General features: G+C 38.7%; 1 protein-coding gene and 1 pseudogene across 9 annotated transcripts in view; both read left to right on the top strand.

Moving 5' to 3' along the window:
* Window positions 1–21,811, top strand: part of MPDZ (multiple PDZ domain crumbs cell polarity complex component) — a 162,550-nt gene that overhangs the window by 84,672 nt on the left and 56,067 nt on the right. For all 9 annotated transcript variants that reach the window (XM_049617511.1, XM_049617427.1, XM_049617260.1 and 6 more), the window contains 3 exons: window positions 7,379–7,660; window positions 7,944–8,067; window positions 17,368–17,566. In XM_049617511.1, the coding sequence (XP_049473468.1) occupies window positions 7,379–7,660; window positions 7,944–8,067; window positions 17,368–17,566 (605 nt within the window). The remainder of the gene's footprint in view (window positions 1–7,378; window positions 7,661–7,943; window positions 8,068–17,367; window positions 17,567–21,811) is intronic.
* LOC125913008 (60S ribosomal protein L9-like) lies at window positions 10,975–13,994 on the top strand (annotated as a pseudogene).

The following is a 21,811-nucleotide window of genomic DNA, read 5'->3' as shown; positions in this document are numbered from 1 at the left end:
TTCCAGAGGTCAGTGTTTATGGGGAATTGTGGGAGTAGCATGTTGGAGGCACTGTGTTTCTCCAGTCATGGATTCATTCAGACTAAAGCACAGTTTCATTCAGGTAGTGCTGATTGAGCATCTTTTACTAGACTACTAAGTACTACCTAAATTGTTCGGTTTTACAGAATGATAGACCCAAGGATTCAAAGCTTTGATTAGGATTTGCATGTTAGAAAGAAAAAAGTCAATGTATTTCTCAAATTGTGTTTTTAGCTGTGTCTACTTTAGAAAAATCACAAGTATAACTTTATTTTCTTAATGGTTTTAAAATTGATTTTCATGCAGAGTTGGGTGGTGAATGTTTCTTGCATTAATATTTACCAGCAAGTTAAATTTAATGCTGTTATATGTTTTTATGTAAAATGATGCCAAAAATACTTTATGTAGAAATCACAGTGAATGGCAAAGTATGTTTAAACGTCACTGGATGAAGAATTTAGTTATTATTTGACATATCTGTGCCAAGTATATTTTAGAAATAGAGTATTGGCACGAGTGCCCCAACTCCATTCATTTTCTTGGTGAGGTACTTTATAAGGTTTAATAAGTAATATTTTAAAACCTGTCCAATCTTCTGGATGTGAAATGGTATCTTACTATTTGGATTTGGAGTTCTGATTTCTAGTGGGGTTGAACACCATTTCATATATTGGCCATTTGGTTTTCACTTCTACCCATGGCCTCTTAATATCTTTTGACAATTTTTATATTGTGTTGCCTATCTTTCTCTTGATTCGTTGAGTTTTTAAAAATATTTTCTAGAAACTGATAGACAATACAATGTATTTTATGAGGATTGTGTGTGAGTGTGTGTGGGAAATGACATTTTTTAACTTCAGGAAACAATTTATTCTTTGAGAAAGAAGGAAGCTTAGGAATTCAGCTGTATCTGTAATGAATTATATCCTTTTAAGAGGAAAGAGAGATTGAAGAAAATATGGCAAAATGTTAACATCGGTTAAATCCGGGCCAAGAGTTCATATATGGATATATTTTCTTTATTCTTCTATGTTGGAAATGTACCATAAATAAACATTAAAAACGAAGATAAAAAGACTGGACAATAACTTACTTAAATACAGGAAACATCTGTTTTCCACATAAATTCAGTGGGAAGGAGATCTGTATTTTTGAACAAGATGGAGAGCAGAATTTCCGCGAGTCTAGCACACTTTTCCTCCTTTCCTGATTAACAAGTAATTTTTTGGCCAGAACATTTTCAAAGCATTTTCTTTCACGTTCAAGGTGCACCTGTTACCCTTGCAAATGATGCTGGGAAATCTCCTTGAATTGGTTTGCAAGGTATAATCTTGAATGGAGCAGCTGCTCCTCTCTCACCACACCTGAGACGGTCTGTGTGACCACGTCCCGTCTGGAACGTGTTCAGTCTTTACTGGCCTCAGGGCTGGAAGCTGAGTTCATCTCCTAATGGACTCTCCTAATCCACAGCATAGCACACTTCTTCTTGCCAGCGGGACAGATTGCATTGTTTAACTTAGTAATTGTTACTTAAAGGGATTACACAATCTGCATACTGAGAAGCATATATTTTACAGGGCAAATGCTGGCTGTATGCAGCACACCATATTGGCTTACTGAAGTCTATTTGCCTCCTTTTTTTTTTTTTTTCTCCCTAAGCAGTTTACTCTTTTGTTGAAGCAAATTTTGGCAAGCTGGCCTATCAACTGAAATATTTAAACTACAAAACAACAAAGAAGACATTAATGAGGGTGTTTTAAAACACATTGAGAAACTCCTGTGTGCTTTCAGTTTTTCTTAGCAAGTAGGACTGTTTCTGCATCGTGGTAAATCACTGCAGCATTGTTTTTTATTTTTGTTTTTGTTTTATGGCATCTTCATAGTACCAAGGTATTTACTAGAAAATTGTACATAAATAAAAAACCAGATGATGCATCCATCTTCCTGTTTCTTTGCACTAAATTTATTTTAAAAAGACAGCATGGTTGGGGCGCCTGGGTGGCTCAGTCGGTTAAGCATCCAACTTCGGCTCAGGTCATGATCTTGTGGTTTGTGAATTCGAGCCCCACGTTGGGCTCTGTGCTGACAGCTCAGAGCCTGGGGCCTGTTTCAGGTTCTGTGTCTCCCTCTCTCTCTCTGACCCTCCCCCGTTCATGCTCTGTCTCTCTCTGTCTCAAAAATAAATAAACGTTAAAAAAAAAAAAGGCAGCATGACAATTTGACATGGAATTTAGAACTGGCCATTTTTCTTAAAAGCGAGTTCACTTTGGAATCCTTTAATTGATAAGATAAAATCATACAGTATGTGATATTTAAGACAGCAAAGCCTCCATACTGATTTGAAAGAAGTATAAAATAGTGTGAGGATCTCAGTGATTGCTCACAGTTTTGACTTTACTTTGTTAGCTATGTAATAATCTTGGTGGTTGGAAATGCACAAATAGTTTCACCTTTTCTCTTACCTTGATGAGAGAGAAGTCTTTGACCGTGGTCATGTATACTACCAGAAGCTGTAAGAACTAATCATCCAGAGCGGGGAGTCCTCTTAGAGGAAGGCCTGACTCCTACAAGCAGAGTGTGGGCCTGGCCAGCAGCTTGGATACCAAGGCCTGGAGGCACACCTTGGAGCTCCTTTGCCCCAAATTCTCCCATCTGGGAGCCCATTCTGATTTTTATTTTTTAAGGAGTGGTGTTTGCTTAATTTGATTATCATGTAACAGTTCAAGAAAAATAACCATTACTCAGGAATCTGAAAAATACCGTCCAGCTACTTCTATGGCATCTGGACTAACAGAGGAAGGTCATTGAAGTGTGAATTTGAATGGCCAGAACCCAGTGGATTTTCTCATTGTTATAGGTTTGAATTTTTTTTTTCTTTTTATCCCCTTTTCCTTGTCACCTTCACAGACATAACAAAATGCAGAAATAATTGTTTTACAAACTTAAGTGCTTGTAGACTTTTGTTTAAAAGCTCAACATGGTTTTGGGAAGAGGATGCTTTCATTTATTTTTTTCCTGTTTTGCATTTTTAAATACACCCAATAAAGATCGAATACTTACAAAGAATACATACATACTTACATATACTTACAGAATACTTATATAGAAAGGAGTCTTCCTTTCTACTCCTTATCCACATTCCCATGCCCCGCCCTTTGTTTTACATCCACGCTGGCTCTCACCCCAGGGATGAAATGATTACCAGTTTTGTGCATGCCCTTCATTCTTCATATTGGTCCCACTAGGAAATGCTGTTGATTCTAGTGCAAGGGAAACTCGGTGTTTGTCCAGAGAGAAGCCCCTTCTTGCACCATGCACCTAAAACACAGCTAATGGATTCCAGGATTTAAAAAAAATAAAGTAAAATCTGAGGCAGCTGGGTGGCTCAGTCAGTTGAGCATCTGACTCTTGATTTTGGCTCAGATCACGATCCCACAGTAGGTCCCGAGATCAAGCCCGTGTTGGGCTCCGCGCTGAGTGTGGAGCCTGCTTGGGCTTTCTCTCTCTCTCTCTCTCTCTCTCTCTCTCTCTCTCTCTCTCTCTCCCCGTCTGTTTCTCTCTTTCTCTCGCTTTCTCTCTCTGTCTCTCTTTCTCTCTTTCTCTCTCTGCGTGTGTCCCTTTGCCCTTCTTCCCTGCTTGTGCTCTCTCTCTCTCTCTCAAAAAAAAAAAAAAAAAAAAAACAATTAACAAAAAATAAAAATCTACCTATTCCTATAGATCTCCATTTAGAGTCATTCTGTAGTATTAAATGTTGCTGCCTTCACACCCATGTTTAAAATGTTTGTTTCTTTCTTTGGAGCAGGGGTTAGTATGAAAAACTAATTAAAGCACTCCAGTCAGAATGCTGAGAGTGATTGTGGAAGTCTTAGTGACAAACCAACAGGCTCTCAAGGTATAAAACCAGTCGCTTCTTTTGCTCAGTCGGGTCAGTGTACGAACAATAAAGGAAGCACTATACCTTATCTCAGAAAGGGTGGGAGAATGATGGTAAGTTGGGGCAGCTGTGCTTGTAGTATATTTTCCCACGTGAAAAGACTATGAAAAGGCTTTTGTGGTAGAGTGCTCATTGAGAATATTAGGTTGTGTCCAGTAAATGTTTCAGTATTTACTTAGTCTATATAAATAAATCATCTGAGTAAATAATGTGCCCAGGTATTACCCTCACTTATTCATCACCTTTAAACGGCGGTTTACAAGTGTCCTTGACATTTTTATTTAACCTGTCATTTTGTTTCCCTGAGAACAAGGCCGTATCAAGTAGAGGCACATATTAATGTGGATTTTTTGCAAGACTTCGGTTTAGCTACCAAGTTGCACTGGGAAATTATAGAATTATTTTTGAACATCTTACAGGGGAAGAGCTGCTTTTCTTTTAGATCCATAAGACTTTTAAAAATAAAACTCAGTTGGTTGTTCAGCAACCAGAAACGTTTCTGAAGTAGGCGTATGTTGTCTGCTGTGTTGATTAGCTCTTTCTTTTCTGTGTGTCTGTGTTAACTCCTTTATGAATAATGCATGGAAATTTCTGTTACACGATTTATAGTAAACCCCAGCTAACAAGGGTGGCTTGACCTCTTTTTGTGATGAAAAGTGGTTTTTAATTGTAACCTTTATTTGAGGCCTGAGGAAAATGATTTACTGCTAAATATTATAATTAATATAGTAATACAGAAGCTAATTCTGTAGTAAGTGCATTGTTGTTTTTCATTAGAACAAAATCACCAAAGTTGGGTGAGTGGGCCAGCAGGTTATGGGTTAGACTCCAACTGTGTGGAGGATGATGGTTTCCTGTCATTGTTCCCGAAGAGTCTAAAGGTGTTACTTCCTTGCGTGATGCTCCCACTTGCCTCAGTTCTTTGTACCAAGAATATTTGATAATTCCAGGGAGATGATAACTTACACTGAAGAAGAGGAATGTAATGGACTGTATTGGAAAAATTGATTACCCTTTTATGAAAAACAGAAAGGGACCCATATCTCTTGCCACACCCTGAAATCAATTCTAGAAGGATTAAAACTGAATCTGAAAAGAAAGCATTTATAAATAAGAAAAATACTAGAAAGCATTTCATTTACTTTGTGTGGAAGGATTTATTAAGCAACTTACGAAACCCAGAAGCACAAAAATAATTTGACACTTTGATTGCATCAAGAATTTCTTTCCATAAAGAATTCTTGATTACATAAAGAATTTAATTTCTGCATGTATATCTATATAACATAACATGTACAGGCAGAGAAGATAAGTAAAGACTCAGAGATATTTGTGGTATATATCACAGGCTTTTCACATACAGTGTATCAATGACAGGAACAAGTGGAAACCCTGATGAAACTTATGAAAAGTTGGATTAAATATATGAAGGAAGTATTGACAGGAGATATACAATTGTCACGTTCTCACTAATTGTCAGGGACATGCATAGTAAACTCTAAATTTTATATTTATTTAGAATATATTTCTTTCAGCTCAAATTAGCAAACTAATTTAGGGTTGGCAAGGTCAGTTAAAAGGTATTCCCATATTTTTGTGAGCAAAAATTGGAAGACTCTTTGGCAATATATGCCAGCATCTAAGTGTGCATATTATTCGACCCATAATTCTAGTTTATACTAAATAAATTTTCTCATATGCACAAAGATGTGTAATAAAGATAACAGCAATGGCTAATAATTATTAGGCATTTTCTCTTAAGTCAGATATCTTATTAGTACTTTGTAGTATTATTTTAAATTTTTTTAATGTTTATTTTTGAGAGAGAGAGAGAGAGAGTAAGAGAGAGAGAGAGAGAGAGAGAGCACAAGTGGGGGAGGGGCAGAGAGCGAGAGGGAAGACACACAATCTGAAGCAGACTCCAGGCTCCGACCTGTCAGCACAGAGCCAACGCAGGGCTTGAACTCACAAACCGCGAGATGGTGACCTGACTGGGAGACAGATGCTTAACCCAACCAACTGAGCCACCCAGGTGTCCCAGTACTTTGTGGTATTAACTCTCTCTGTCCTCCCAACAGTCCTGAAATATGTCCTTTTATTTTCCCCAATTAATAGATGAGGGGACCACGACACACAGTATAACTAGTGATGCAGTGAGCATCTGAGCCTGTGCTCCAGAGTCTGTGCTCCCGTGCCTTTCATACTTAGGAATAGTTTTGTGGCCACAAGATCGAAGTTGATTTTTATTTACGGACATGGAAATCTCTCCTGCCCAGATATTAGATACTTCAATAAAGAAAGTGAAAACATTCTATTTAACTAATGGTTTCAGTGAGGTTTTAAAAATGTACAAGTGCATGTAGTATGCATGAGTACGCACGTGTATGTGTATCTATTTATTATGCAAATAGATACAAACTTCTGACAGACATCCAACTGACTCCAGCCATTTCTACCAGGGAAAATAATGGGAGTAGGAGCCATGAGGAAAAGCTTTCAGATTGTACTCTGTAAGCACACACGTATATATCTGCACGGCTTGAATCTTTGCTGATGATAATGTATTCATATGCTACTCTTATACTTTAAAAATATTAATTATGAGGATTGTAGGGAACATTGGTGTTTGTTCACTAGCAGTTCGTGTAGCAACGGCTTGCCCAAAGCACACAAGTGATACAGTATGTCTGTTGTAAGTACATGCCTGCATTTATATCGAAGGACCGAATTTTAAAGTTTCAGGGAATTTTAGAAATTAAGTAAAGTATAAAGCCAAGAGGGGTTCTGCGGTGATGTATATAGATTGTTAATAAGAGAGCCTACTTTAGAACCTATACCTTATTATATACCTTCTTAATATTTCCTGTGTATATCTTGCAGAATATTTATGAGAATTTTCCCTATAATAATTTGAATAACATAGCTTTCTGTTCTCCATAAATACCTACAAGTGACTATCAAAATAATTTTTTCATGGAGATTCTTGTAAATCAGAATCAATATTCTCTTGATATTAAATAGGAACTTCATACTGATTGAAAATGAACTGCTTGTTTAAATAGGATTTGAAAATACAAGTTACTTGCCTTCCTGTGTGGATTGAACTAAAAATAATTTTATTTGTGAATAGAATAGAATAGAATATTGTATTTCAGCGATCTCGTGTACAGTATACAAGAATAACTCAGTTGAACATAACATCTATGATTTGTAGGAAATGTATTCAAAAGCATTATAAAAATAAACATCTACAGAATGTTAGCTAAGTGAAGAATTTGTATGTTTGCTAATACTTTTTGGGTAATGAATAATTGTGTTGTGTTTTGTTTTCTACCAGATAGTTATTCATTAAGAAATGGTCTTACAAAAAATACACTGATGTCTCTGGCCATGATTTCTTACCTTTTGTTCTTTCATCATCAGGATGTTACTGAAAATTCTTCAGATCCAGTACTTGATCTGCACATGTCCTTGGAGGAACTGTACACCCAGAATCTCCTGCCAAGACAGGACGAGAGTCCACCTTCAGTGGACTTGACCACGGGACCTGCCTCTGGCTTTACCGTAAATGATTATACACCTGCAAATGCTATTGAACAGCAATACGAATGTGAGAACTCGAGAGCATGGACTGAATCTCACCTGCCAACTGAAATTACATCGAGTGCAGAGCTTACTTCTGTGCTTCCTGATTCAGCTGGAAAGGTAACGTTGTAAAGATACGTATCGTATATTATGATGAGGTTGGAAGCAGTGTCGTGGTCGAGGATTCAGGCTGGTCTCTGCATTTGGAGCAAGTGCTCTCTTGACGCTGAGATTTTCAGAATCCAACCTATGAACTTGTTTTGGTTGTAGCTTCGTGCTGAAGAAAGCGCAACCAGTTAGAGAATATGGGTGATGTTGAAATCATACTCCAAAGTCTTGTTTTCCTTTCCATGTGACTTATTTATTTATTTATTTATTTATTTATTTATTTATTTCCTGTCAGGGCTCCGAGTTCTTAATTCAGCAGAACTCCCTGACCTCACCTGCTGAGTGCGTCATGCTCCAAAATATAACCAACGAATCTTTTGAGAGGACTATTACTATAGCAAAAGGCAATTCTAGCCTAGGTAAGTCCCTTCCTTTCCACATATATCTTGCCTCTTCAACCCTCTTGCCAAAGAAGAAATATCAAACATGGTTTCAGCATTGTTGGCTGTAGGTGATAAAAAAGGTGTTTCAAATCTTCCTATAGTTTTTATGGTTTCTCTTTTTATGTACTCTTTATTTTTCCTGAAATGGTTAATAGGTTTGTTTACTTCAGACTAGCGTAAATCCCTCACTCTCTTAATTATTTAAGAGTATTCACGAGCATCATTTACTTTCAAGAACAGATATACGAACTGTTTGTGTATGAAACAGCAAATCAGAAAAGGAATTCTTAGAAAATGAAAAGTCAGCAATTTGGAATTTCAAATTCTTTGAAAAAGTAAATTATTAGTTTCTTTGAATGTTACCAGTTATGCATAAGTCAGTTTGTGTTTAATTTCTCTCATTCACTGAAATAAAGACTAAAAAGACAGCCAGGTGTGCCAGCACCAAACTATAAATGCAAGTTATTCAGTATTTCTTCCCAGGTGGCGGGGTTTTCGCAACCCCATAAAGGGTTGCGTTTGGTGAACAGTCACAAAACTTTCTGAATCGGACAAAGAAGATTTCCTGTAGACATGCGGTCCCAATTACAGTAGCTAAAACCGTATGCGGGCAGAGCACAGGCTTTTGAGTTGATGACTCAGCTCTGTCCCTAGCGCTTGGTGCTGATAAATAGGATCATAAATTAGTTGCTCTGGATGCCCAGTCGTGGCCCGAGACACTCTGTTTAGCTCCACATCAGAGGTGATGTTCTTCTGTCATGGGACCAGGCAGTTTCCTCTGCATTGGTATCTTACGGAAGAGTATTGTTTCCTTGTTAAATCTGAGACTTGGTGGAGAAGCCAAACAGTGCTTACTTGCTGAGCGGGATTCCAATCTCTGTCTCCAGGATGTTGTTCCATTCGGTGGCATCCAGGTACTGCTAACAGCAGCTAAATGGAGAGTTATAGCAGAGAATTTCTCCGTAGTTATAATATTTCTTATATATTGTATTTGGTAGAGTAACATAGAACTTAAGCTACAGAGCTTCCTATTAATGTGTTAATTATGAGACATATTACGGGTATCTAAATGTGTCAGAAATATTTCATCTGGTAATACAGGGTTTCTGAAAGCATGTTACTTTGGGTTTTTTTATGTTTTTTTTTTAATTTAATTTAATTTAATTTAATTTTATTTTATTTTATTTTTTATTACTTATTTATTTTGAGTTGAGAGAGAGAGGCAGAGAGAGAGAATCCCAAGCAGGCTCCGAACTATCAGCATGGAGCCCCACACGGGGCTCAAATTAACAAACTGTGAAATCATGACCTGAGCTGAAATCAAGGGTTGGACACGTAACTGACTGAGCCACCCAGGCGCACGGCCCCCCATTAATTTTTTTTTTTTTTTTTTAGAGAGAGAGAGAGAGCTAGCAGGGAGGGGCACAGAGAGAGGGAGACAGAGGATCTGAAGCAGGCTCCACACGGACAGCAGAGAGCCCACAATGCGGGGCTCAAACTCATGAACCCTGGAATCATGACCTGAGCCGAAGTACAATGCTTAAATGAGTGAGCCGCCCAGACACCCCTGGAAGGAAAGCATGTTACTTTGAATACTAGTTCTGTGGGATGTTCATAGGAGTGTAAATGGGCTACAAGTTTAGAGGTCTGGAATGTGATACACGTAAGGAGACAGATTTTTGTTTGCAAAAAATACTTCTTGGAATCTTCGGCACTCAGATGTGCACTGTGGATCTCTAAGAAGAGGTTATAGAATGCAGCATTTCTCACATTTCATTGGCCACGGAACCCATTTTTTTGACTAGCTTGTAAGGCAGAGGTTTTGCAAAGCCCATGTGAAAACCCCTATTCTAATGTATTTATTTATTCAACTATCAAACACTTATTGTCTTCTGTATTCCCACCACCATGCATAGATAGCACGATTTAATCACTTTCTTCAAGGAACATGAGTTTTAGAGAGTAAGAAAATCAACATATAGAATCCTAAATGCATTAAAATACACGCTATGATAGACACTCATATAAAGAACATTTGAAAGCTTAACAGGAATAACTGATGCCTACTCTGAGTGTCGAGTAACCTTAACTTTTAAGTTTAGATGTAAGAAATACACTAAGATGATGAAGCTCTTGGGGAAAAAAAGCAGTGAAAGGTGAACTATCCTTGCGTTCTACCATATCGGGAAATCCCTTTAAAAACATTTTTTTTCACACTTATTTATTTTTGAGGGAGCTAGACAGAACACGAGTGGGGGATAGGCAGAGAGAGGCAGGGACACAGAATGCAAAGAAAGATTTCAAAGGGGAGATTTTTATCACATAACTGAGGGATGGGGAAAAATCGGAAGCTGCTAGAGCTGAGGCAGAGTGATGTGAAACATGACTGGTTTCTGTGGCGTGGATGAGGTGGGGTGTGACAGTGGGCAGAGTGAGAATTGAAGCTGAAGAAATGATAGGTGGGCTACAGTTGCTGGAGGGGTTCCTGTGCAGGACACAGGACGTCTGTCCTAACACCCTCCTGCTTTAGGTTCCTACCGGAGGTGGTTGCTAAGGGCAGAAGAGGGGCATGATCTGATTGCGTTTCAAGATCATTCTGGCACAGGCTGGTAGATTATATTGGAAGGAGTTGGGAGACTCTTGTAAGAACCATGGTGTGAGTATACCTGATTTTACAAACTGACCCCTTGGATTGCTTGCCTATTTTTAGTTTGCTGAGAGGATGTTGACTTTTGTCAAATATTTTTCTTCATCTGTTGAGACAATCATGTGGATTTTTTGCTTGCTCTATTTTAGTATGTCAGGCTATATCATTTTTTAGCGTCATACAGGATATACAGAATTGACCGTTTGAAATATTTTTAAGTGCGTATTTCTGTAACAATAAGTCCATTCACATAGTTGCACAGCTTGTCACTACCAGCCATCTCCAGTAGTTTTTCATCTTCTCAAATTGAAACTGTGTACTCATTAAATAATAAATACCCATTCTCCCTGTCCCCTGGCACCCATTCCGCTGTCTGTGTCTATATATATATATTGACTGTCCCTAAGAACCTCCTGTAGATGGAATCATACAGTATTTGTCCCTTTGTGACTGGCTTACTTCTCTTAGCATAATGTCTTCAAGACTCATTCATTCAAATCCCATGTCAGAATTTCCTTTATTAGGCTTTTTAGGATTTCCTTCCTTCTTAAGACTAAGTAATAATGCCATTTTATATATAAGCACCACCTTCATTTATTGTTGGACACTTTGACTTTTAAGTTTAGATGTAAGAAATACACTAAGATGATGGAAAAAAAGCAGTGAAAGGGGAACTATCCTTGCGTTCTACCATATCGGGAAATCCCTTTAAAAACATTTTTTTTCACACTTATTTATTTTTGAGGGAGCTAGACAGAACAGGAGTGGGGGATAGGCAGAGAGAGACAGGGACACAGAATGCAAAGCAGGCTCCAGACTCTGAGCTGTCAGCACAGAGCCCCACGCGGGGCTCGAACTCATGGACCACAGGATCATGCATGACCTGAGCCGAAGTCGGACGCTTCACCGACTGAGCCACCCGGGCGTCCCAGGAAATCCCATTAAACCTCAGTTTGACTTTAAAATTAAATCGTAAGAGCTCTTTGCTGCATCTACTGTGAGAATGAAGACCATTGTCAGTAATTAGACCGTCGACAGAGCAGAGAATGTTGACGTCATTCTGAAGAGATGCACCGGTACAGTGAAGGTCCCCGGAGGAACTGTGCGGAAGGACTTCAGTCACATCAATATGGAACTCAGTCTCTTGGAAGGAAAAAGAAGAGGCTCTGAGTTGACAAATGGTGGGGAAATACAAATGAACTGGCTACCATTTGTACTATCTGTAGTCACGTGCAGAACGTGGTCAAGGGCGTTACGCTGGGCTTCTGTTCTAAGATGAGGTCTGTGTATGCTCATTTCCCCTTCAGTGTTGTTATTCAGGAGAAGCCTTCTGTTGAAATCTGAAATTTCTTGGGTGAAAAATACATCCACAGGGTTGGGTGAGTCCGGGTGTTGCTTGTTCAGTATCTCAAACCCAGAAAGATGAGTTAATTCTTGAAGGAAATGACGTTGAATTTGTATCAAACTCAGCTGCTTTGACTCAGCAAGCCGCAACAGCTAAAAACAAGGGTATTGGAAAATTTTGGGATGGCATCTATGTTTCTGAAAAAGGAACAGTCCAGCACGCTGATGAATAAGATCTAAGTCGTTCAGCTACAGAAACAGCAAGATGCCACATGATTTCTCTGATTTTCCAGCCTTCCTTGTGATATTTTAAAGAGGCAATAAAAGCTGCATTGATTTGGGGCTTTTTCTTAAAGTAAAAGAAAATAAGGTTAAATAAAAGCATAAGGGAGCCGTTTCATTTGCTTTGTGAGACTAAACCACTTACTTGTAAGTGGGAAATTATAGCACCATTAGTTTGCCAACTAATTTGTAATATAAAAGTATAAGTAACTTGTAGTTTTATTTATATGATTTATGTATGCAAAATGTTTTCAGGGCTTTGTTCCTGGATGTTACACTTCCTGGAACCCATCGAGGTTCCTCTAGCGTTTTGGGGTTCAACTTCAGTATGCCAAAGAAAGAACATTTATCCATTACCTCATTTGACAGATGTTGGACATTCAGATTTTTATAGCATTTATGTAAAGAAATGCAAAGGGATCACAAAAAAAGGACTATTTAAAATCTGTGTAAAACACTAAAATAATTAAATCATTCATTTAAGCTTTTAAAAAGTGTTGCCTTTACAATGTAAATTAACAAAAAAGTGTGTTTATGTTCTAGAAAATCTGAATAGAGGCTGGCTTTGTGCTGATAGGAGAGTATGCTCTGAAAGGGTCTATCACTGAACACATTTTCTTAGATTCATAGTCTCCCCTTAATTAACTGTATAAGGTTGTTTGCACTTTCAGCCTTCTGGATAATTTGTTTCTTTCTCTAGTGATAACCAAAAGAAATTGTTAATAAATGACAGACTTCCATAAAAGCTGCCACATTCTGTTTGCTTTGATGTCATGAATCACTTCTTTTTTAACTTTGTTAAATTTAAGGGAGAAATGTTATGTTCAGATACATACACATGCACATAATATCTTTAAAAAATCTAATCTTGATGATTTTTGATAAGGTTGTGGTCCATTGGCTAATTACATTGTATTAGGACTTGAAGGTAAAAAGAAAAGGTCAAAAGGTCAGATGTAAGGGAGAAATGTTATATGCTAATACATACACATGCACATAATATCTTTTAAAAAAAATCTAATCTTGATGGTTTTTGATAAGGTTGTGGTCCATTGGCTAATTACATTGTATTAGAACTTGAAGGTAAAAAGAAAAGGTCAAAAGGTCAGATGGAAAGAAAGGTATTACCTTCTTTTCACTGATTAGGAACAGAAACATAGGCAGACTCAGGAATTTCTCTGAAAAGTATTCAGCAGTTGGAAGGTGGAGCCAGTACTCAAACCTTAGTCTGTCTCTGGTTTTCACGTACCATACGTCACACTTTAGTGCTTGCGTTGCCCAAGGCTACATCAAGATTACTAGAATATGCTTTACTTTAAAGCTGAATTAAGGGGCACCTGGGTGGCTCAGTCAAGTTAAGTGTCTGACTTCAGCTCAGGTCATGATCTCATGATCTCCAGGTTTGTGAGTTTGAGCCCCACGTCGGGTTCTATGCTGTCAGCTCAGAGCCTGGAGGCTGCTTCGGATTCTGTCTCTCTCTCTCCATCTCTCTCTCTCTGCCCTTCCCCCACTCAAGCTCTGTCTTTCTCTGTCTCTCAAAAAATAAATAAATGTTAAAAAAATTAATACATAAAGCTGAGATTTGCATTTAGCTTTTAGAGAGCAATATAGCTTTGGATTGGGCTAGAGATGCCTTTAGAATACATTTTTGTGAGTTTTCTTTTGCTTTTATTTTGTACTTTTTTGGGAACTTTGCGCCAGGCACTTTGAAAGGTACTCCCCATGTTTTTCTCATATAATTCTTTAAACAACTCTAAAAGATATTATTCCCATTTTACAGATGAGTAAAATGAGGCCAAGTGTGATGTTAAGTCAGCGCAAGGCCATACTGATTAGAAGTGGTGAAACTCAGATTTGGAATCAGTTCTCTGGTTCTACAGTGCGTGATTTGGGCTGTTCTATTCTATTTCTTGCAGGAAAAACATTGAGAGATCTTAGAAGTTACAAGTAAAATCTCATTAGTGGATATTATATTATACAGAATTTCTTGAACCCCCAAAATTATCACCTAGTGAAAGGAAAGTATAAGCTGAGCAAATTGGTGCCAACTTCTTGGTTTATGTAGTTAATGTGACTGGGAAACTTTAATAGCTAGTAGCTGGTGGAATCGTGGGTTAAATGTACCATTAAAAGTGAATTCAGAGGTCATATTGACTGTAGCTCATGATGATTTGTCCCATGTCTGTGACTTGCTTTATTTTTTTTAATTTCTTTAATGTTTATTTTTGAGAGAGAGAGAGAGAGAGAGAGAGAGAGAGAGACCGACCGAGTGTGAGTGGGGGAGGGGCAGAGAGAGAGGGAGACACAGAGTCCAAAGCAGGCTCCAGGCTCCAAGCTGTCAGCACAGAGCCCGACACGGGCTCAAACCCACAAGCCGTGAGATCATGACCTGAGCCAAAGTCAGATGCTTAACCGACTGAGCCACCCAGGTGACCCAGTGACTTGCTTTATTTATACCAGCACATGGTGGCAGTGAGAACAAGATGATGGATTAGAGTCCTGGTCTATACCACTGAGCTAAATTTTGTTTCGTACTCTTGCCTTTTAATTTTAATTTTACCATAGTAGTTATTTGGTGGGTCTTGATGGGAGGAAGGCTGGCAGCATCAGGACAAGCTAGAGTACCTATTGAAACATTCCAGACCCACCCTGTTTGCTTGTAAGAAACCCACTAGGGGTGAAACAGTATCCAAACTTGTTGCTTTATGGGAAGCAGGGGTGTTTCCTTGACAACAATACATTTAGAAATCATCAGTGTAAGTCTTAACAATATTTTAAATACATTTGATAATAGTTCATTTCTATCAGAAAACTGTAACTAGAGCTCAGATGTCCCATATCCAGGTATGAAATATCAAGTTGGAAACATTATAGTCAGGATTATTCTCAGAAAGGTATTCTCAGAAATCTAGTTTGGTATTATTAAAGTTAATATTTAGGGGCGCCTGGATGGCTCAGTCGGTTAAGCTTCCAACTTTGGCTCAGGTCATGATCTCGCGGTTCATGAGTTCAAGCCCCGCATCAGGCTCTGTGCTGACAGCTCAGAGCCTAGAGCCTGCTTCAGATTCTGTCTCCCCATGTCCCTCTGCTCCTCCCCCACTTGTGCTCTGTCTCTCAAAAGAAATAAATGTTTAAAAAAATTAAACATAAACATATAGGGGCGCCTGGGTGGCTCAGTCGGTTAAGCTTCCAACTTTGGCTCAGGTCATGATCTTGCGGTTCATGAGTTCAAGCCCCGCGTCAGGCTCTGTGCTGACAGCTCAGAGCCTGGAGCCTGCTTCGGATTCTGTGTCTCCCTCTCTCTCTGCCCTTCGCCTGCTCTCACTCTGTCTCTCTCAAAAATAAACAAACATCAAAAATTTTTTTAAAAAATGTTAGTATTTAGAATTTCTTTATTTTTATATTAAAAACAAAACCTAAAAAGGAATTTGTGACTTCTCTCAAAGCAGGTTTTTGCAAACTACCCTTACAGAGTTGTACCTCTCCTTATATTATTTAATTATATGATCTTGTTTGGAAGGAACTTCTAGCACTTGGTTTTAAGTGAATTTACATTACTTTATGTGAAGTTTTAAACATAATTTCAACAAGTTTTATATTTTTGGAGAAAGGGTAGGGTGAGAAGGGAATATAAATCCAGAGGGCGTTTGTTGAGAAACCCTTTTGGAGGAAGTGGTGGTGACGAGCAAGAAGGAATTAGCCGTACGGGAGCTTCGGGAAGAAGGTGTGAGGCCAACACTGAAGTGGGGAGAGACTAGGTGTATTTCTGAAGGCAGTCAACATGGCGGGAGGAGACGGAGCCCAGGGCGTGGTGCTGAAGAAGGGCCCGAGTCAGGAGGGCCAGGCCAGCAGTGCCCTCTGGGTTGCGCCACTTAAGTGTGTTGTAGGTGTGTCCTGCACGACAGGACGCTGGTGAAGGATTGTTAACAAGGGAGTGATGTGATTTGTCTTGTTTGAACGGTCGCTGTGTCTGCTGTGACAAGAGTGCAATGGGAAGACCAGTTGAGAAGCTCTTTCAAAAGGTGGGGCAAGAAGTGCCAGCTTGGCGTGGGGTTGGCCTGGAAGCGGAGAAGGGTGAATGGATTTGCGATACATTTTGGAGACAGCGATGACAGGACGTGGTGAGGGATTAAATACAAGAGCTGAGAGAGAGGGGTAGGAATCGAGAACAACTCCAACATTTCTGCTTTGAGAAATGGAGAGTAGGGTACTGGTGCCATTGTCAAAAATGGGAAGAAATACGGTAAGCGGAAACTTGGAAGTTCAGTTTTGTATATCCTAAGGTTGTGTCTCCTGTTAGCCATCCAGGGAACATGTCGGGACGGCAATTAAATACCCAAATCTGGAGCTCATAGCACTTCAGACTTAGAGATAAAATGGGAAGAGATTAGGATTAAGTCCACATCACTTCAGTTAAACAGACCACTGTACATCAGTCACTGAGGATAAGACTTGAAGAAAAGCTTCTTGGTGTTAGCTATCCTTTTTTTTAATCTCAAGAAATCAGCATAGTACTTGGCACATAGTACGCATGTAGTAAATATATACTGAATGAATAAATGAACTAGAAATAATAATAATAAATAATAGCACGAGTTTCTTAATTTACACAACTCATTTTCCCTTTGTAGTCTTGTTATTTATTCTCTTATATGTCTAAGAAACGAACTGCTATAAAATTGACTTGTTTCTGTCAAAATATTTTCCTCAGGAGCGTTTTCTATTTCAGGGGCAACACATCAATAACCTGAGTTGTAGTCACTCCACAACGTAGACCTATTTCATCTCTGATATGTCTAACATAGAGTATCATTTTCTGCTATAATTTCACAACCATTTCAAAAAGTAAATTTTGTGTTAACATTTTTTTTCTTTCCTTTTGATTGTGTTTTACTGGATAAAAAAGTTACTCCTATTCTTTTATCTGTGAATCCATAGGGTATATTAAATTCAAGTTGAAATGAATTTGAAGGTCAAGTATCTGTGCTTCCCCTTTACCATAGGGATGACAGTAAGTGCTAATAAAGATGGCTTGGGGATGATCGTTCGAAGTATCATTCACGGAGGTTCCATTAGTCGAGATGGCCGCATTGCCGTTGGGGACTGCATCTTGTCCATTAATGAAGAATCTACTATCAGCTTAACCAATGCCCAAGCACGAGCGATGTTGAGAAGACACTCTCTCATCGGGCCTGACATTAAGTAAGTATCATTCGGACTCCAGTTTGGCTTGGGAAATTCAGGAAGTTCGATTCACGGATCATTTTTTTTTTTTTTTTCAGTATGTACTTCTGTTTAATATGCTAAAATTATCACACGCTTATTAAAAATAAATCACTCAGGAATTTGACTATTCCTGAATAGTTCTTGATTGTAGATATAGTTTCTTTAAGATGATACAATGTTTAAATATTTGAAAAAAATTGCCTGCTGTGTTTAATTTTACTCTAATAATTCTGCAAGAACCTTAGGTCTCCGTGATATGAGCCATCTCTCATAGAACAGGATGTCCACTTAGGATCAGTATAAGGAACTGTGTACTACCTAATTGACCTATGCGAATCCTAGAACTAAGCTAGTTTTTCAGTGGTCGGTCATGGAAAAGACTATATAGAACAGTGTCAGTCTGACCCATAATTCACCCTTTGGTCAACTACCTCGTGATCCAAGAGAATTCACCAATCTGTTGGTATAGTCTGATTGTAGGTCATGTAGGCCATTTTGTCAGGAAGTGCTTAAAACTATCCCATAATCCCATACTGTGCTAAAAGCACATCATATATGTCGCTTGGTTTTTAAGTCACAAAACATTTCTTGAGCGAACATAAAAATCAGTTTATGACTGACACACCTCATCAGTGTAATAGCTTGGCTTTTCTTCTCTCGCATCAACTATTGAATATTTGTATTTAATGTATAAGGGATAAAATAGTAAAATAAGAGCACAGGGAAAGATTGTTTAGCTTACATTGAAGTAACGATTACCAGTATGGGAAACTTTGCTGTATTAATGTTATTTTACTGACTGCATTCTCTATTATTCTTGTGCAAAGTATATACTGCTAGAGCTTTGGTAAGAAAACTGTATTTACAATCTGTTTTTCATTCTGCCATCAGCAAATAGCAGAAAAATATATACTGTCTGAAGTGGATTCTGTTATCTTACACAAAAGAAGTATTATTTTTAGGCAGGATTTCAGTGATGGACTTTTGTAAATTTGCATGCCCTTTTGACTTTTGTAATGGAATGGATCATCTCATCATGTGACAGTTCCTTAATTATCTGAATAATGTGAGTCCAAGAGAATACGTTAAAAATGTCAGTGCCTCTAAGAAAAAAGAGAAACTTTAAGAGCTTTCTTCACCACTTATAGACCAGTGCCCATTCATCTAGCTTCAAAGATGAATGATATAGACCCACATGGAGACCCTTTTTTGCAAGGCTTTTAGCTTACATGGTTTAGATGGAGTATAAAACACACATGGCCTGGTAACTGATCATTTGATTTATTGTGTGATACGCATATCTTATGCTCTAGGCACCAATGCAAGTCCCCTGCCCAGTTTTTGGCACTGAGGCCCGGAAACGGTGCCTGTGTCTAGTCTTCCCCCTCAGTTTGAATGTCCCGCAAAACTTACAAAGTGGCCGAAAAATAAGACGATTTTGACACTGTTTTGGCCTAAGTTAGGCATCTAGGCCACTCTAGAAAAGTCTCAGGGTACTTTTTCAAGCTCCCAAAGTCATTTTTTCTCTTTTCCTCATTTCCGTTGCTACTGTCCTTTGCTTTGTTTGTTCTCCCACCTTCTGATTCAGCACCAGAATGGACCCATTCATGCTGACAGCAGCTTCATGAGGGCCTTGAGGATATCTAAAGAGAGAACCTCATGAATTACTGCTTTAGGATCCCAGGAGTCAGAACATATCGTAAAGAATAAGAAAAGTCCTGCATCTTCCCCTCCTCTGAAGACCAGTCAATCCATTTCTTTCTCACATGGTCAGGTGTGTGGGGATGTACACAGGCAGAAACACGCGAAACACACTGATTTCTTCTCAAGTGTCCTGGTAAGGCTGTGATTCAGATGGGTTTGATTTGACTCACTGGGTAAATGGTAGAACGAAATTAGAATCACATAATCCTTTTTCAGAAAAAGCGTGTTAAATGATCAACACAAATAGCCATTTAGATTGACCAGGGCTGAGCAGCGTGTTCCGTGCGTTTTGTGCGAAGTGTTTTGGCCCCGTCCCCTTCTTATCACTTGCTTTTATGAAGCAAAGGTTTAGAATTACCTTAAAAGCTCTGTGAATAATCCTCCCAAAAAGAAAGTCTAGTCCTTCCACTACTCTGAATGGAACCATAACGTTGCCCCTGGCCAGTTAAGCTTTGCAGTCATTGCTGGATGTAGGCTCCATCCACGTCTCTTCCTCTTTATTTCTGGTTATGAGCCTAGCTTGATGTGGGATAGGAGTGGAGGGAGCGTATTGGGGGGACTTAGAAAATAAGAGGCTCTAAATGGTTCAGTTACATAACTGGCGGGTTTTAGGAAAATCATTGCTTATTGAAGATAATGTACCGAATTTCTTTTTTGCTGTTTACGATAGATAGCTGGGAACTTGGTGTGTGTGCGTTCATGCGTGCCTGGGTAGATAATTTGAGTTTCAAGAGTTCAAGAACAGCCAGTTTAAGTTCCAGGTTTCATTATTTTCTATGGAAAACCAGATGTGAAGCCTCACCAGAATGCACTGTTTCACTTCTCACTCCACCTTGCCAGGAGCTCTTATATTCCTATAATAATAGCCAGGGTTTTGTGCTTAGCAGCAGCTGCTTCTAACATCTGCCAGATAATTACCAAGCTGAATCAGAATTCACCTGCCTTAACCCAAAGTGTGGGATGAATTCCTGATCAAGGAATAAAAGATTGATTGCAGTTATATTTTTCCATGCTTGTTAATAATCACTGCTATAGACACCAGTGAAGAGCAGATGCTTTTCTGGGGGAGGTGTAGATGGGGAGGGAGGTGGAAAGGGGAAAAAAAAACAACCAGGAGCACCCACTTTTAACTACATATGTATGCATCTCACATTCAGCACAAGACATTGACATTTGTTAACACCATTGTAAAAAGATGCCGCGGCGTATGCTTCACATTCTAGATTTTCTACAGCACCTGCTGATGATCGAGCCCCCTTTTGTGTGTGAGTATCGGTGATTCAAAAGCTCATTATGGCTGTGTGTTACAACTTGTCTGTGAAAACCATTTCATGCTTTTATAACTTCCCAGTGCAGGGATACATCCAGATAATAGATTCAGTGTATACATTTTGCACCCCCCCCCCATTTATTTCAGAACATAAATCCCAAAAGAACTATGAGATTGTTACATTTTCACATTGCACTGCTGATTGTGAACTCATTTGAAAATCACATTTTCCAACTACTAAGCTACCAGGCTCTTTGTCAGGGAATGTCTGCATGTGCAGACGCGGTCTCGGGATTAATAGCCGTATCACATTTCGGCGTTCCTAATGCTATTCTTTTTTCTTCCACCCCATTTGTAACCAAAGATTGGTTTACATTTAAGAATTTTTAATACAGCTGTCAAATAAGCTGTTGCGGTGTGTTTATTTTTGGTGCTCTGGCGACTTGGAGGTTTTGTGTGCTGTATGACCAGGCGTGTGTTAGAATTGCTTTGCATGTGCTGTTGCATGTGACACCTCTTGTTCTGGTGTCCTCGCTGTCTGTGGGCTAACTACTTATGAAAACTGCCTTCTTTTCCATTTCTCACTGCCATCTAACGTATCAGAAAAATATTTGTGAAACTCCCTGTCCCCTAGCCTTGGTAAAAGAAAAAAACAATTTGGGACGAACACGGAGGAAAATTCATTTTCAGCGTTGTTAGGGGTTAGAAACCTTTTTTCCTTCTCGAAACATTGAAAAAAAAAACAATACTTTGAACTGATTATTATTATTTTTGCTATTGTGTTCCAGCTCCCCCCTCAACTCCTGACTTTTATTTATTTATACAAGTCTTTTTATGTGTTTTATCTTTTATTTTTATGTTTATTTATATGTTTTACCTGACTTTTATTTATATGTTTTACCTTTACTGAGTCTTCAGAAATAATGCCAGTTTTCTTGAATGGGCTTTTTAGTTTTAGGTTTATCTTTACTTGTCTTCGTGTAAAATAGAGTCAGTCTTCCTGACATAATGTGTTACACATTTTTTACTCATTATTTTTGAAGGGATAAATTCAAGTTTATTATTCCATATATTTTTAACACCATGGAGAAGGTGTTTTTATAGATGAATAAATTAGCTAGAGCCAGAATTAGAATGTGACTCTGTCTCCCAGTGTACTCCTGAACCCTCTCAACTGTGCTGCTTTATTTTTTGATCCTTGCGGTAAAAGTGTCATGAGGAGACTCCCAAGGGTCCACGGAGTCGGC

This window comes from Panthera uncia, chromosome D4 (assembly GCF_023721935.1).
Source record: "Panthera uncia isolate 11264 chromosome D4, Puncia_PCG_1.0, whole genome shotgun sequence".
In the NCBI taxonomy this organism is placed as follows: Eukaryota; Metazoa; Chordata; class Mammalia; order Carnivora; family Felidae; genus Panthera; species Panthera uncia.
The sequence above is the reverse complement of the archived record's forward strand: the minus strand, read 5'-3'. Positions and strand labels throughout refer to the sequence as shown.